At 39.3% G+C, this 14,201-nt stretch overlaps 1 protein-coding gene across 1 annotated transcript in view; it reads right to left on the bottom strand.

Annotated features, from left to right (window-relative positions):
- ANO4 (anoctamin 4) overlaps window positions 1-14,201 on the bottom strand; it is a 138,446-nt gene that overhangs the window by 18,534 nt on the left and 105,711 nt on the right. Inside the window, exons 16-20 of the mRNA XM_059816260.1 lie at window positions 10,541-10,681; window positions 7,762-7,926; window positions 4,267-4,303; window positions 1,524-1,635; window positions 371-428 (exon numbers count right to left, since the gene is read on the bottom strand). Of these exons, the coding sequence (XP_059672243.1) occupies window positions 371-428; window positions 1,524-1,635; window positions 4,267-4,303; window positions 7,762-7,926; window positions 10,541-10,681 (513 nt within the window). The remainder of the gene's footprint in view (window positions 1-370; window positions 429-1,523; window positions 1,636-4,266; window positions 4,304-7,761; window positions 7,927-10,540; window positions 10,682-14,201) is intronic.

Raw genomic sequence — 14,201 nt, 5'->3', positions numbered from 1 at the left:
CAACAAGGCTAGAAAAGCTGAGAAGAAAGGATTTTTTAGAAACAAAAAGTTGTCAGATTCATATCTGACTTTGATTCATTTCAAGGATGAAATTTTTCCAATGTAAAAATGTGAGTAATGTTTAAACCATTTGATGCCACTATCCAAATGTGATGCAAACACTAAAACTGCTAGCATTGAAAAGGGCATATATAACAATACGTAGATGTTTTTGTAGCAGATGGTAGCGTCAGTAGCGTGGAGTTAGACAGCAACTGAAAACCCAGTAACACACTCAAAAATACCTAGACAGAGTTATGTGTCTGCCTCTGCTTGCATTCACTGCATTTGTGGCAGCAGATAAATCAGTGTGTAGTTAGCGAACGCTCACCTCTTCCAGTCTCCACCGGTTTATCAGCCTTAAGTAGGCACCAGGGTGTCCTGTAAATCTTTAACACAGGAATATACATCAACTATGTTCTGTAAGCAGGCTGTTCACAGCAGTAGAAGAAAGCTCACACTGTTGTTTTAACATAATGTCATCTTAGCATGATTGATACAACTATAAAAGATGTTACTCTGCAAAACATTTTGGGGGATTCCTGGAATAATTTCAGTGAAGGGATAAGTACATTTTTACTTCTAGTTTTATTTCAATACCAAATACTCTGCTGTTGGACATTCAGCATATGCAGAGAAGAGAGAAAATCTGAATAAAACTGTTCATGTCCGTTTGGAAAATGCCTTTCAACTGCCAGTCCATTTCCTTACACCATAATGTGGGCTGTGATATCTGCCTTTCTGTGAAATCACTGAGAATATTCGTTTTCATTAGGAAAACATAATTTTCTTACTATTCTCCCACGTTTTCTCCCAAAATGATTCCCACAACTTCCCACACGCAAATAATCCATACTGATGGATTCTTTTACTCAAGCCTTCTCTACTCAGAGGCTCTTCTTTTGCTTTTAGGGGACTTGCAGAAAGACACATACAAATGTATATATGTATCTTTCATTTTCTGTGCAAAAATCCAACCAATAGCTCATAATTCACTCTTAATAGTCCAAATCATGTATAAGAATCAGCAAAGTATTCAGGCAGTTGGACTAGATGGTCATTGTAGGTTCCTTCCAGCTGAACTATTCTATTCTATTCTATTCTATTCTATTCTATTCTATTCTATTCTATTCTATTCTGAAAGAAAAAGAGACAGTGTTAAGTTATTTACTTACCTGTACAAATTCCACACATAAAGACAGAGTGAAGTGACCTGCATATATAGTCTTGTGGGACGCATCAGTTTCCAGTAGTGAAATTGTTAAAAGTTAGCATTGAGCCAATGTGGTGCTAGGAAATGAAAACTACAACTGTTTCTGGGCTTTTGAAAGTAAAATAAAACTGCAATCTGTCGTGCTTTACTAGTATGGAATTTGCGTTTTGAGATGTGTGGTAATATGGTCCCATTTTGTTTCATTACAGACAATTTTATTTCTTCTCTCCACTTCATTTTGCACATATGAGGATGCAGACATCAATCCTACCTTCCAAGGAAGAATGCTATATAAAAGGTAGAGCTGTTCAGATTGACAAACTGAAAAAGAAACATTTTCAGAGTGAAGCTGTTCTCCCACTCAGATTCAGTACGAGGCTGCTCTGTGAAGAAAGCAAGCAGAATTTCAGAGGTTTAATCAGGTTAACAATTTCCCTTGGCACAAAGGTTGCACAAACCTATCGGAGCTGACAATGTATTTGTAAATTAGCCTGCTGATTTCAAAATATAAGCTGACAGAAGAAATTGTATCCAAAACCAGCACACAGCAAGTGGGCTTGTAAAGACTTAGAAATCTCTTCTGATATCTGGGTACATATATTCCCAGGAGACTATAAGAAAGTTGTCAAGATAATGTGTGTATTAAACATCCCTCCTGGATTCCTGTGTGCTTTACAGGCTCAAGCTCTTCTCTTGTTTCCTTTTCTGCAACCTATCATAATGACATTGCCAGAAAGCACTCCACTACAAGCTATGTAAGTGCCTTTTTGTTAGAGATGTCACACTGAACTGGAGCAAATCCTCCTTGCAATTCTGTTTCATGGATTTACCCACCATGCTGGCACCTAAGGACTCTACGCAGGTATCAGTGGCGTGCCACGCATGACTCCCTTTCCTTGTCCCAGGGAACTCATCACAGAAGACTGAGAAAAAATATTTTGCAATGGATGGGGTAAGGCAAATGGGAGAGGGGAAGACATATTCTTCCCTTTGGGTAGGCCCTTAATCTTCATCTAAAGAGATAACAAGACAGAGGTTAACAAAACAACTTCTATGCCAACACACCAGTACCATGTCCTGGACCTACTTTCCAGTTGGCAGGAGCTTGTTATTAGTCAACCATTGCTGTGAACAGGAGTAATCAGAGGAGAAGTGGAGGTACTAATGGTGATTCTGAGTATCGTAGTAGTAGTACTCATGTACTACTTCCAAAGGAGCCTCCAGTAAAGTACTGGAAGTACAGAAACAACAACGATAAACTAGATTCTCTTTAATTAGAGCTGCCCTACACAAGAGGAAATTCCAAATAGATGCATCAACAAAACCATAAAATAGACCATAAATTAACAACTGTGTTAGCAATTTGGAAATGCCTGTCAAGAAACCCAAGTTTGTGTGTATGCCAGTACATATATATTTAGCTAAGCAGAAGGTAATAAAACATCGTGGATTTTTGATGCCAGTCTGTGGGAAGGACAAGTTTGACTTTAACAAGGCTGCTGCAGCTGAAGCTTTGCTCATATGCCCATCAGAGACAATGGCAATGCTCTGGAGGAGCACAGATGTGACCTCTGGAAAAGGTCATGTAAAGGCTGAAGAAGGACATCCTGAATGTAGCTTTGCTGCCAATCCCACTTTGAGCTTATTACACTGATAAAGATCATTCAAACCCAATCAGCTACTTAGGGCATCAGAGTAAAAACCACAAAACAGTCTGAACATGGTCAGAACAGCTTGACCCACTGAATTTTCATACAAGTGCTTTCTTCACAGGCTACAAGAAGCAGAACTACTTTGATGATAACCTGACAGAAAGTAATCAAGCTTCAAGGTCTCTAGACCATATCTTACTCTCCCCATGGTGTCACAGGGAGTAAAAGGACGTAGCCTGTGCAAATCACATACTTGAAAGTCGTATTTCTCAACTGTAACTAGCAGGTATCTTTTCCAGGGATACAGGATGGCAAAAATAGTTTAAATTTACAGCATACAAATGAGGACTCTCAGTCTAATAAGAAACAACAGAACAAAATGTTATCTTACTACATATGTGCTTTGAACACATCACCTATGACTTCCCAGATGTAGAAAAAGCTCTGACACTAGCTAAAATTAGCTGTGTGTTTCCTCTGAGAAGACATCAAAATCTGTCCACCTGGTCCAAAATACTTTACTGAATATCATCAATGTACACGGGTATCCAGAAGCTCAAAATAATCTGCTCAAAGCACTTCAAACATGCCATAATATGGTTCACTTAATAGGCCTTCAGCAAGAGTCTTATCCCAGGCTTCTTGACACTAAGGAGCCCTTGCCAATTGCCACCAACTACTGCAATCCTCCAGCATGATCAGGATCCCAGAGAGTCTGCCTGAGCCATGGATATATGAGTGATAGCCTATTGCTACCCCAGTGACAGTACATACTGTCCTTAGAAAACATGTTGTCCTTACTCTAGTGTAAAGATCACCTTTATGGGTGTGCTGAAAAGATTACTGAAACTTAGAAGATTACTGAAACTTAGAACACCATTAGAGTTTAGGTGTGGGTAGAGGTGATGAGTCAGCTAGTTATTTTCCCTCCAAATTACTGTTCCTCTTAAAGGCACATGTTTGATAGTCAATAAGAACCTTAGTTTCAAGCTATAAAATTTGGTTTCCAGAAGTCATTCCCCCATTTCCAGGTCTTCACAAAACCTGGGGGTTGTGAGTGCTCAGTCTCTCTGAAAACTCGTGCTTTTTCCCCCAAAGTAACGATTTGTTTAAGTTCTTACAAAGTAAGGGGTTGGAACAAGAACCAAGCATGGCAAATGGGTGATTGTCACCACTGACTGAATGGCACTATAGCTTAGTTTATATACTCCTTTATAATAAACTTAAGAAAAACATTAATTTCTATAGACTGCAAATTAATTAGGATTTTTCATATTTATACAGACAGATTGAATGCTATCACATTATAGGGACCAAAAAACCAGTACAATATAATTCAATTTTCTATTTAACATTGCTTACCTAAATTTGTCAGGAAAAGAGCAACCTTTTCATACAGCTGTAACAGAGAAGAAACAGCCTCTTAGATACATGACCAGCTCAAAAATATAGAACTGCTTTCTAGGTAGACTAACTGCTCTGACACGTTAAATCTGACATCCAGATGGTCTCTGTGATGTTCTGATAATGATGATAATAAAACTACATAGTAATAATACAATAATGATATAATAAAACATGGAACAGTAATAGTTTTAAAGCTTATGCTCAGCTCTTTCCATTCACAATATATGGAGAAAAAAATGCTGTCACTGTCCCTATGTTACATACACAGTGAAAAAGGGTGAGATAACTTTTCCAAAAAACCAAAGCAGAACAATAGCACAACTGGGATTTTTGTTTTAGTTACTTATGGAACATTTATCTCACAAAAAAAATCACCCTAGTAAGAGCATGCTCTGGTATGTTAGGTTTTTTGGTTTTTGGTTTTGTTTAGGATTTTTTTGGTGCTGGAAGGAAAGACACTGGGGAGACAGGGTTGCTTCAGAGAAAGTCTTTAGTAATCCCCACCACCAGACACATTTCTTAGTCTGAGTCAGTGACATTGTTCTAAATCCTAAGTGGTACTTTCTGTGCTTAGCAGACACCATGCTCTCAAACTCTCTGGGAGATTGTTAACTTCATAAAGCTTACAAAAACTAACGTGGTGGGGTTTTACAATTAGTATTTGCAAAGGGTTCTTGAACCTATAAAGTACATCACCACCAACATCAGTATTAATGTAAATTAATACAATGATTTCCATTTGCTTTAAATGAGTCTGGAGCCTGTTCCAACAAAACGCTAAATGTCCTTAACTCTCACTGATGCCTACAGAGATACAAAGCTCCTCATATTTCAGGCTCAAGTACTTTCCTAAAGTGCATATCAGCAACGTTTCTTTTCATTTGCAGCTACCCTTATAAACTTCTCCTTAAATTATGTACAACTTACAGATCAAACTGCCTGTTTAAGAACTGAAGTAATCCTGAATTATCTCATCCATGTTAACAACCACTTCTTGGTTAGAATAGCTTTTTGCTGCCTTTGGAGTAAACAGTTTTGTTTCAAGTAATGAAAAAGGTGGTTTCTTCTAGGTTTAAAAGCATCTTTTAAGGGCAACTGTAAAAGTGCTAAATGTCTGGGTGGTTTATATCCTGATCCCAGCAGGGAGTGTGCTATTTTACAAATGTACATTGCTCTCCAGAAGGGTGTATCGAGACTGTATTTTATTGCTACTCCTCCTGGAACAGTAAGACTGTGTTAGAGATTCTGTTAACAATGTTTGGATCTAATTATCTGCTCCTGCAATTTATCACTATGAGTCCCAAGGGGCATTGTTTAGGATCATATTCTGTTCTGTGTTCATATTTTCTATGGACTATATCACTGAAATTAACAGGTTTTATTAACATAGGTAAAGCTAATGATTGTTCCCAGGTCAGACTGCAGGATTACCTGGGAGACATTATGTTTGAAGGTCGTTTTGTTTTGTCCTGATGGATGTGTCAGTGTATGTACCTAGCTCTCAAAGCATCCAGTCTAGAAGTTACTTGTGGTCTAGACCTTTCCCCCGGTGCTTAGAGAGGTTGTCAACTTGTATCAGAATCACTGGCGGTTTTCCAGGCTTCGTAGCAGTGAATTCCCTACTGTTATATATACCGTGGTCCATTCTGGTTTTATTACTGAATTTTTGCTTGCTTTCCTGCTACTTTTCTTGAGTCACAGTTTGTAGAGGATTCAACTACCTGAATTGCTCCTGGGGAAAATTCTTTTTTTCAAAAGAAATCCCACTACTGTCCTTCAGTAAACTACATTAATTCATCATGGGAAGTGAGGGATTATATTCTTAAGTCCTTCTTTTGAAAAGCTCCTGCAGTTTCATATTTTGGGGATCTTTTGTTTCCATGATACCCATATACCCAGATCTAAGGCTGTGGTGTTTATTGCATGGTAATGAATATAAGGCTTAAGAAATCCATCTTTGCAGTGCTCTACTTATTTGATGTATTTTAGGAAATAAACCAGACTTTCTCAAAAGGCACCTTCAAGCCAACTTCCATTATTTTAAGAATTTCTCTAAGCTGTAAAACTCTTTGAGAACCAAATAATTTTGTTCATGCAGTATTTCTTTGTTCCTGTTTCACTGCATATGCAATGACTTATACTGAGAGCTTGGAAATGGATGTTGTACTGACATAGATGTATATAGTTTTCTTTTTATTTCTTCTATGCTTATTGTGTGCTCTAGGTGGATTAAAGAAAGCCCCCAAAAACTGAAGACAACAAACAATAAATCAAAAATAACATAAAAGAAGAGAGCCCTCAGTACAAATTCAGAGAGAATAACAGTTTCCACCTCTTCTTTCTGCCCTTTCTCAGCCTATAGCCCAACCTTAGGGAAAACATAGGAAAGTCAACAGTTATTGATAGACTGTCCTAGTCACTAATCCAGTCTTGCCTATGCCAAAGGGAGAAGTGAAGTCCTGCAGCAAAGCCTCTTGGAATTTCCTGCTATATAAGTCAGGGGCTGTTAAAATTAATTTTTAGATGACGGAAATGCTTGGGTATTGCACAGGAGAGAGGGTAGTCTCTAAGCCAGCACTTCGAAATGTGCAGGCCTGAAATAACATCCCATACTTCCTCTAGGAAGTAAGTCAGCATATCTCCTGGAGCAAAGCCTAACATGCTTTTTGCAGAAGACACTTGCTACTGAGTGGGTAGAGATACTCCGCCCTGGCTTCAGTACCTAGATGGTTTGTAGGTTGATCACTCCTCCCGGTTAAAATGCATTCTTCTAAGTCAGTTGACAAAAACCTGATAGTAAAAGGCCATACACCTCTTGCCAAGAGCAACAAATAGAAGACACATTGCTATCACAGCAATATATACAAGTACCTGCATCTCGATGGAAGAATGAAACTCCTTCCCCATCTAATCTATGCTATACTGTCTTGCTGGGGCTGTTACCACATAGAAATTCCATTTTTGTCTTTGTCCCAAGCCTGGTTCCAAACCAGTTCACAACAATAACCTGACCTCAGGCAGCACCCCTACAATGCACCCAGACCATGTCTCTGGTGTACCCTGGCAAAGGCCATATGCAGCTCATGGAACAAGTCATGTCTGCTCAAGCCTTGTGAAGTTTTCAGCCCAAGGGAGTTCTCCTGCATATGGACATTGTGCCTGTATATGCATATCCTCACTGGTAAACTACTGTGAAAACGGAAGCTGGAATTACAGGATGGTCATGTCTCCCTAAAATATTTTTTATAACATTCAAACATGCTTTACATATGTTTTCGGTTTGGAATTGTACTTTCCAGAAATAGTGAATGATGTCCATAAACAATAATGCCATGTCTGGCTTAGCAAGACACTCCATTCCTGCTGAAAAAGGAACCGAAAGTCTGCAGACTGACATACCTACTGATCTGATGGCTCGGGTATAGCTTTAGATATGTTAGTGTTACTCACCACATTCAGTAGCATGATGATGCAAAAGTTGATGCACACTGCAGTCCCTGTAGTTGCAACCTGAGAATTATTCCTGATTAAAGCCCACTTAAAGGCAGCGAAAGTGCTGACAGTCACAACACGGTAAATAACAATGCCAAAAACAGCAGCAATCACCACACAGATCTAAAGGAAGAAAAAATCAGAGAGAGGAACTTGAAAACTTTCAATAGAACAGGAGTTAACTTCTTCCTGAAACTCCAAAAACCAAAACAATTAAATGAAAGACTTGAAAAGACCAGCCATTTTGATTCCAGAGAAAGGTTTCAAAATCAATATTCTTATTGTGAAGTGCTTCTTATTGTCCATAATGCAAAATATCTTTGAAATAATATTAAAATAATTTTTAGTTTTAAACATTTTCTTGAAAATGTACCTCTTCCTTAGCATTAATGTGGGAAACAGTCTTGCCAGCTCTGGGAATCAGAAATTTTCTCTACATGCATGTTCTGCGATGTGCAAAGGCTAGTCTCAAGCTGATGTCCCAGCTTGATGGTGTCATATTTGGGATGGATTTTGTGCTTTGATGGACTTCACACTTACAGGAAAAAATGTCTCCATTTGTAAGCGCTGCCTCAACAGCAACCCTGGCAAGTTACCCTAGCAAGCTGTTTCTTGTTACAGCTGTGGAAAGATTCTATCTAGGGAAAGTAACAAATTCAATTGCCCTTGTAATTTCTTCTCTGATGAGCCTTTCAGCAAATGTGACAGTTATAATGTGAAAGCCATGCAGCTGAGACAGGCTGCTAAATCACTTGATGTTCTATATGCAAGAGTTGAGCACTAAATGACAACTGTTTTCGATTGTGACCAATTTATGTCACAGTTTAGCAAGCCACCTAAGGACAAACAGTTGGAAATCAGCATGGGTGACTCATCTCATAGAAACTCTGACACAGTACCCATTAGCTACCTTATTAGATAAGAAGAGAGAGGTTTTCTTCAGTAGAACACAGATGATTATTTGCAAAAGATAGGTGTATTCCAAAGTTATGCATAGACAACTGAAACCTATCAAAATTGAAGTATATCTAAGCTAATTGAATGGGCAAAATTATTTTGAAAACACTGAATGCTAATCAAACTGGTTTCATATTTTATTAGTTACAAAATTGATTGACATAATCCCAGTGCAGAAGAAAAAGAAAAGTGTGTATGAATGTGAAGGATTGTCTCTGGATTCCCTGCATAATGTTGAGGGGAAGAAGGACCACTTTCCTTTGTTAACAGGGAACCACTAACCTGGTTCAAGCTGTATTAGTAACTGCACTGTGAGAGTCAATTCTGTGAAACTTTGAGAACTGCTCTAACTTTAAGTTTTGGTAAGTGTATATCTCCTGTGCTTAAAGCTGTAATTTTTAAGTAATATTTTTATCTAAATGGGGGAAAATTCAGTTTTTCTAACTCATTGGAAGCCCACACTATGCCAGCAATAAAAAATATCTTCAGTGAAAATAATCCCTGTCCTGTTTCAAGGACTGTTATGGGGACAATTTGTGGTGCGCACAATTCAGAGCAAGGCTACTCTCTCTGGCACTTTGAGAACTATCTATCACTAGGCTAAGATTAATGACTGCATTTGCAAAGGGTAGGGAATGAAATCTGTTCCCCTTCAAGAAAAAAATGTAGGGAAAGTATGCAAAATGTTGCAGCTGTAGAATCAATTCTGAGCGGAGACTGCAGTCCTGAGCAGACATAGGTGTTTTCAAGGGCTGAGTCAGACAGTACATTGGTTCCTCGTGCCCAGTGTTTCTCTGTGTGTCTCTGTCCATCCACCTGGCATACCAGAGCACGGTTCATCTCAATAATGCTCTTGCCTTTCTTGTCCAAGATTGCTTTGGACAATTTTGAAGCCATCAGTTTCTTACAAGACCTCTGCCCCATTCCATCCCATCTAATTCAAACACAAAGTTGCTGGGCTAGCTCACCTACCTGGCTCTCCACAGCTCCTGAAGTTATACACATATATCAACTTCTAGCCTCCTGGAAAAGTCCTAGTAAATTCCATGAGGGTCTGAGTTGATGCCAGCTGTGTTTTCAAGACCAGTCCTACCACTGCTGTTGTCATGTGAATAACAGCGAATAACAGCTTCAGTGAAGTTAGAGGATGGGGGCATTTCAGCAGAAATGCATGCAGCTCTCTGTTAGGAGAGATTTTGCTGCTCCATTTAGTTTCACACTTTGGAAGAGGGAGAGATGCCTCATTTTAGACAAGGAACATCTGTTTCTCCATTTCAATTGCACTAGGAATATGAACCCTTTCCTTACCTCCTCAATACACTGAAAAACTAGGACATGTTAACATCATTACTAGGCTCCTTAGTTAGGTTCTCTGTAGAGTTTACAAAGAACAACTGCCTCTTCCATGTCATCTCTCCCCATCACTCTGCACCGTCTACACAAGGAAGGCAAGGAAATCAGTGAGCTAATTCAGTCAGCTGAAGTTGGTGTTTAAATGTGATAGAGTCGCTATTCCGGTACATGTGTTGCTACATATGGCATTATGTGTATAGCCTTGAAGGAAGGACTTAACTGTCTGTGAGACTCAGTGAAGAGTAAACTAGTGTAGGACTTTACAGAAACTCATGTGATTTGCTACATACAGATTTTCAGCCTGCAGTAAACATGCTAGAGCTTATTTCTCTTTCAGGCAGTTACATGCAATGTCTCCATACTCTCTCAGCAGAGATAATGTTATTTTGTATTTTTTCAACTGGTAAAAAAATAAAAGTTCTCAAACCATAAAAAATATTCCAGATGCAGAAACAATGAGTCTGCTGCATTTATCTGCAAATGCTTGATAAGGCTCTGGCTTCCCGGATATGGGGTTCATTCGTTCCTTCTTGGAGTACTTGGCTTCAAACTGTGGACGTATTTCCTCCTAAAGAACAGACAGACAATGTTCACATACAGCACAGCTAGGAAAGATTCTGTAGGAAACTTCAGATCATTTATCAGATCACTGTTATTGGGAATTATATCTTTGAATTCAGCAGCTGGCACGGCTACTGTAAAAGCTGAGCTGGGAAATCAGGTCTCCTTTGTGAGAACTAGAACAAATCACTGTACCCATAAACCCATATTGGAAGTATTTAGTAAACTCCACAATTAGTTACTCATCTAAACAATGCTCTTTCAAACTATATGTCTGTAAGCCAAATAATTTTAAGGTTGATACCACAGATTTTTCCAGCCTGGTATTATCCTATTGATACTGGAATTCTACAATAAAGCAAAAAGCAAAAAAACCCCAAAAAACCAAACTCCTTTTTCCAAACCCAATTGCTATTTAGTAGGTGATCGGTTACCTTCCCATTATCACCTGAAGAAGGAACCATGCCGTCTAATATTGCTCAATTCCTTCCTAATTTGGACAATATTATTAGCAGGAAGAGCTTTCAGTAGCAGAAATGTCAAGTCCTGCTTTGCCATAAAAACTCTCTTCTGAAATGAAACTTGGTGATTTCTTGTGGAGAGACTTGGTTACATCTGTTTACAGCCTTGTCAGAAGGCAGGATTCACCCTTAGTTCAGGTAAGACCTCACAGTTTTCAGCTGCAGTAGAGCTACTCCACTGCCCTGCCATCTGGGAGGTTCACCAACAGCCGCAGTCCTGTGCCACCTCACCCAAGTCTGATATTGGGGATGCTGTCAGAGATGAGAGAAAGCACCAGGCTGTGAAGATGGACTCTCACAGCTGCTGGCAGTCCATATACATTAGATCAAGTTTTACAATGCTCTGATGCATACTGGAGAACTGGCCCATGGTACAGCTGGCTACAAGGGAGCACAAAGGCAGCTATGGACTGTCTTTGCAGCTTTTCCACCAGGCCTCTGCTGTGCATTTTTTTGTAACAGCCAAGAACCCAGCTTACCAATTTCAGTGACTTCCAACCCTTCAACTCCATTTAATTGAACTTTGACCGACTGAAAATAGTAAATGTCTGGACCTGAAATGACTGCATTGAAATAGGTGAATGTTAACTGCTCATACAAGTCTTTAGAATATGAATAAAAATAAGATATCCTAAAATCCTACATCCTTTTTATAAAATTTGCCTGGGAAAAAAAAGAAAAGTCATCTCTCCTTCTCATTCTCTCAGATTTTGAAGGCACTTTCTCATTACAGTTAACTTCCAAATTCAAGCAGCAACCTTGTAACATGGTATTAAAAAAAGTTAAGAGGCATGTATGCTCAGCTGCAGTGCCTCAGTAACTAATCATGTGCTTGAGTGAACCATCCCTACCTTAGCTATATACAAAGGCTAAGCATGTTTCTGTAGAGGCAGAGTAACACCTTGCTGTTATTTTACCTTGCTCAAGCTGTTCCTGCCATATCAGGGCTGAAGGCTGCTGAGCAGACCATAATCTAGCAAGAGAAACAATGCAAGTAGTAGTCCTGTGTGACCAGGGACATGCAAACAGGCAGAGCGTGAGAGCATTGAAACAGGGCACTTGAGAATTGCACCCTGTAGATTGTGCAAGGGCTCTGCCAGCTGACTTACCAAGTCATATACAAGAAATCATTTCTTCTCTGTAGCTCTCTCTAAGCCAAGGTTTGATTATCTTTTACAATCTGCACTGTAGGGAAGTCCTTATCATATCCACTCATCCATGAATCTAGGTATCTCCTGTGATCTCCAGTCAATTCAGATAATGCAAATGCTATTTTTACAGATGCATCTCCACACAAAACTAAAACTCTGGCATGAACCTTCATACCTGTTTAATGACACTCAGCAATGCTGAGCACAGCTTGGGGCAGGAAGTGAACAGTACTGTATCTGGCTGAGGTTAATGATACAAAGAAAGTGACACGGAAAAAAAAAAGAAAAAAAAGTATTCTGTAAATAGCAACAGAAGCCACATTTCAGCTGGGAGTGCCAGGAACTCTGTGCAGTTGTTTTCTTGTTGCACACCCAGCCAAGACCCAGTTACTCTCCGTGTCTCCCACCTTGCACCTCATTTAAAAGAAAAGGAAATCCAGATATGCAGGGTTGAAAGAGCCAGAACACATTCAGCCCATGTCCCCAGGCTGGGGGTACCTGGACACTGCAGAGGATGCTGCATGCCTTCCTTGGGTGAAAATCTAACATATCTGAACAAATTTAATTCTCCTTCCCACCATCTTCATTGTTTCATTTCTTTGTCTCTTCATTTAGAACAGAAAAGTGATAATGAAGTGATAGGAATCCTTATAAATGGGGGTTTTTTCAATCTATTGTTGGTAGGAATTAATACATTTCCCTCTGTAGCAAAACCTTATTTTTCAATTTGACAATGAAAATTAAAGCAAGCAAAAGCTAGACATGGCAGATAATGTTAATAAAAATAACAATCTTCATTAACAAAAGCTTGTGAGTTAAAATGGCAATCAGAACTCTTTAATTGATTTCTTTGAAATAGCTAATAAAAGAAATTGGCTGGTTTTGTCCAGTGATAACTGAATGGAATGTAGAGAGGAAATTTAATTAACAGTGATTTCATTAGAAAGCAGCACTTTTAGGAGTAAAATTTTCGCCTTATGGAGACAAAATTCTCACTGACATCTCACTGACATGTACAACTTCATGATCAGACTCCACAGGATATGTCTTTTTCAATCTACATAAAACAGATCGTTCTCCTTCCTTCCTGCTTCTGAAACATGGATCATTCCAATTCTTTACTCACAGGAGAAACCATACTGATTTCTGGAGTATCAAATATGGATTAATGTGCACTGCCTTAGGCCAGATCTTTGTGCAGTGCCTTAGGCCAGATCTTTCTGCACTAGAAGAGCTACTCTAAATCCCTTTGTGAAATAATATCCTTTTCTTTCAGGAAGTTTCTGAGTCCTTCAACAGGTGAATTCTTGCAGGAGTCCTACCCTTCCTAGTTCAAGGATATGTTGTCCTCTATAATCCAGACGTAGAAAAGGGATTTGTAAAAAATTGAAAATCTGAATCTTGACCACTAGGACAACGGTAGTTCCCCCAGAAGTAAGTCTCCTTGCAAAGCCTGTGGTTTGCAGGTCATCCTGCTCGCAGCTGAAGGCAATGGCAAAGTGAAGAGATGGACTTCAAACCAAAGAACAGGGAAATTATCTCAATGCTTTTTCACCTGGGACACCTGCTTCCAAACTGTAACTGTCTCAGGGGCAAAGTCCTGCAAAGGCCCAAGTGCCAATGGAAAAAGTGCAGCATTCGATACTCAGGAAGAGGTGGCAGTGGTCCGTAGAGCTGACCTTAAAGCAAGGACATGCTTGAGTTGTGCAGTAGCTATGGGCATTGGCAGATGTAGCATATTCAGAGAAGACACCTCTGGAAGGCAATCAGCTCCTACTCTTGGGATCCCACTGAACGCTGAACAAAGAAGGAACTGATGCCTCAAATGCCAATGAGATACTGATGCTCTGATGAC

This window comes from Gavia stellata, chromosome 4, assembly GCF_030936135.1.
Source record: "Gavia stellata isolate bGavSte3 chromosome 4, bGavSte3.hap2, whole genome shotgun sequence".
NCBI classification, from domain to species: Eukaryota; Metazoa; Chordata; class Aves; order Gaviiformes; family Gaviidae; genus Gavia; species Gavia stellata.
This window is presented reverse-complemented; position numbering and strand designations above follow the sequence as displayed.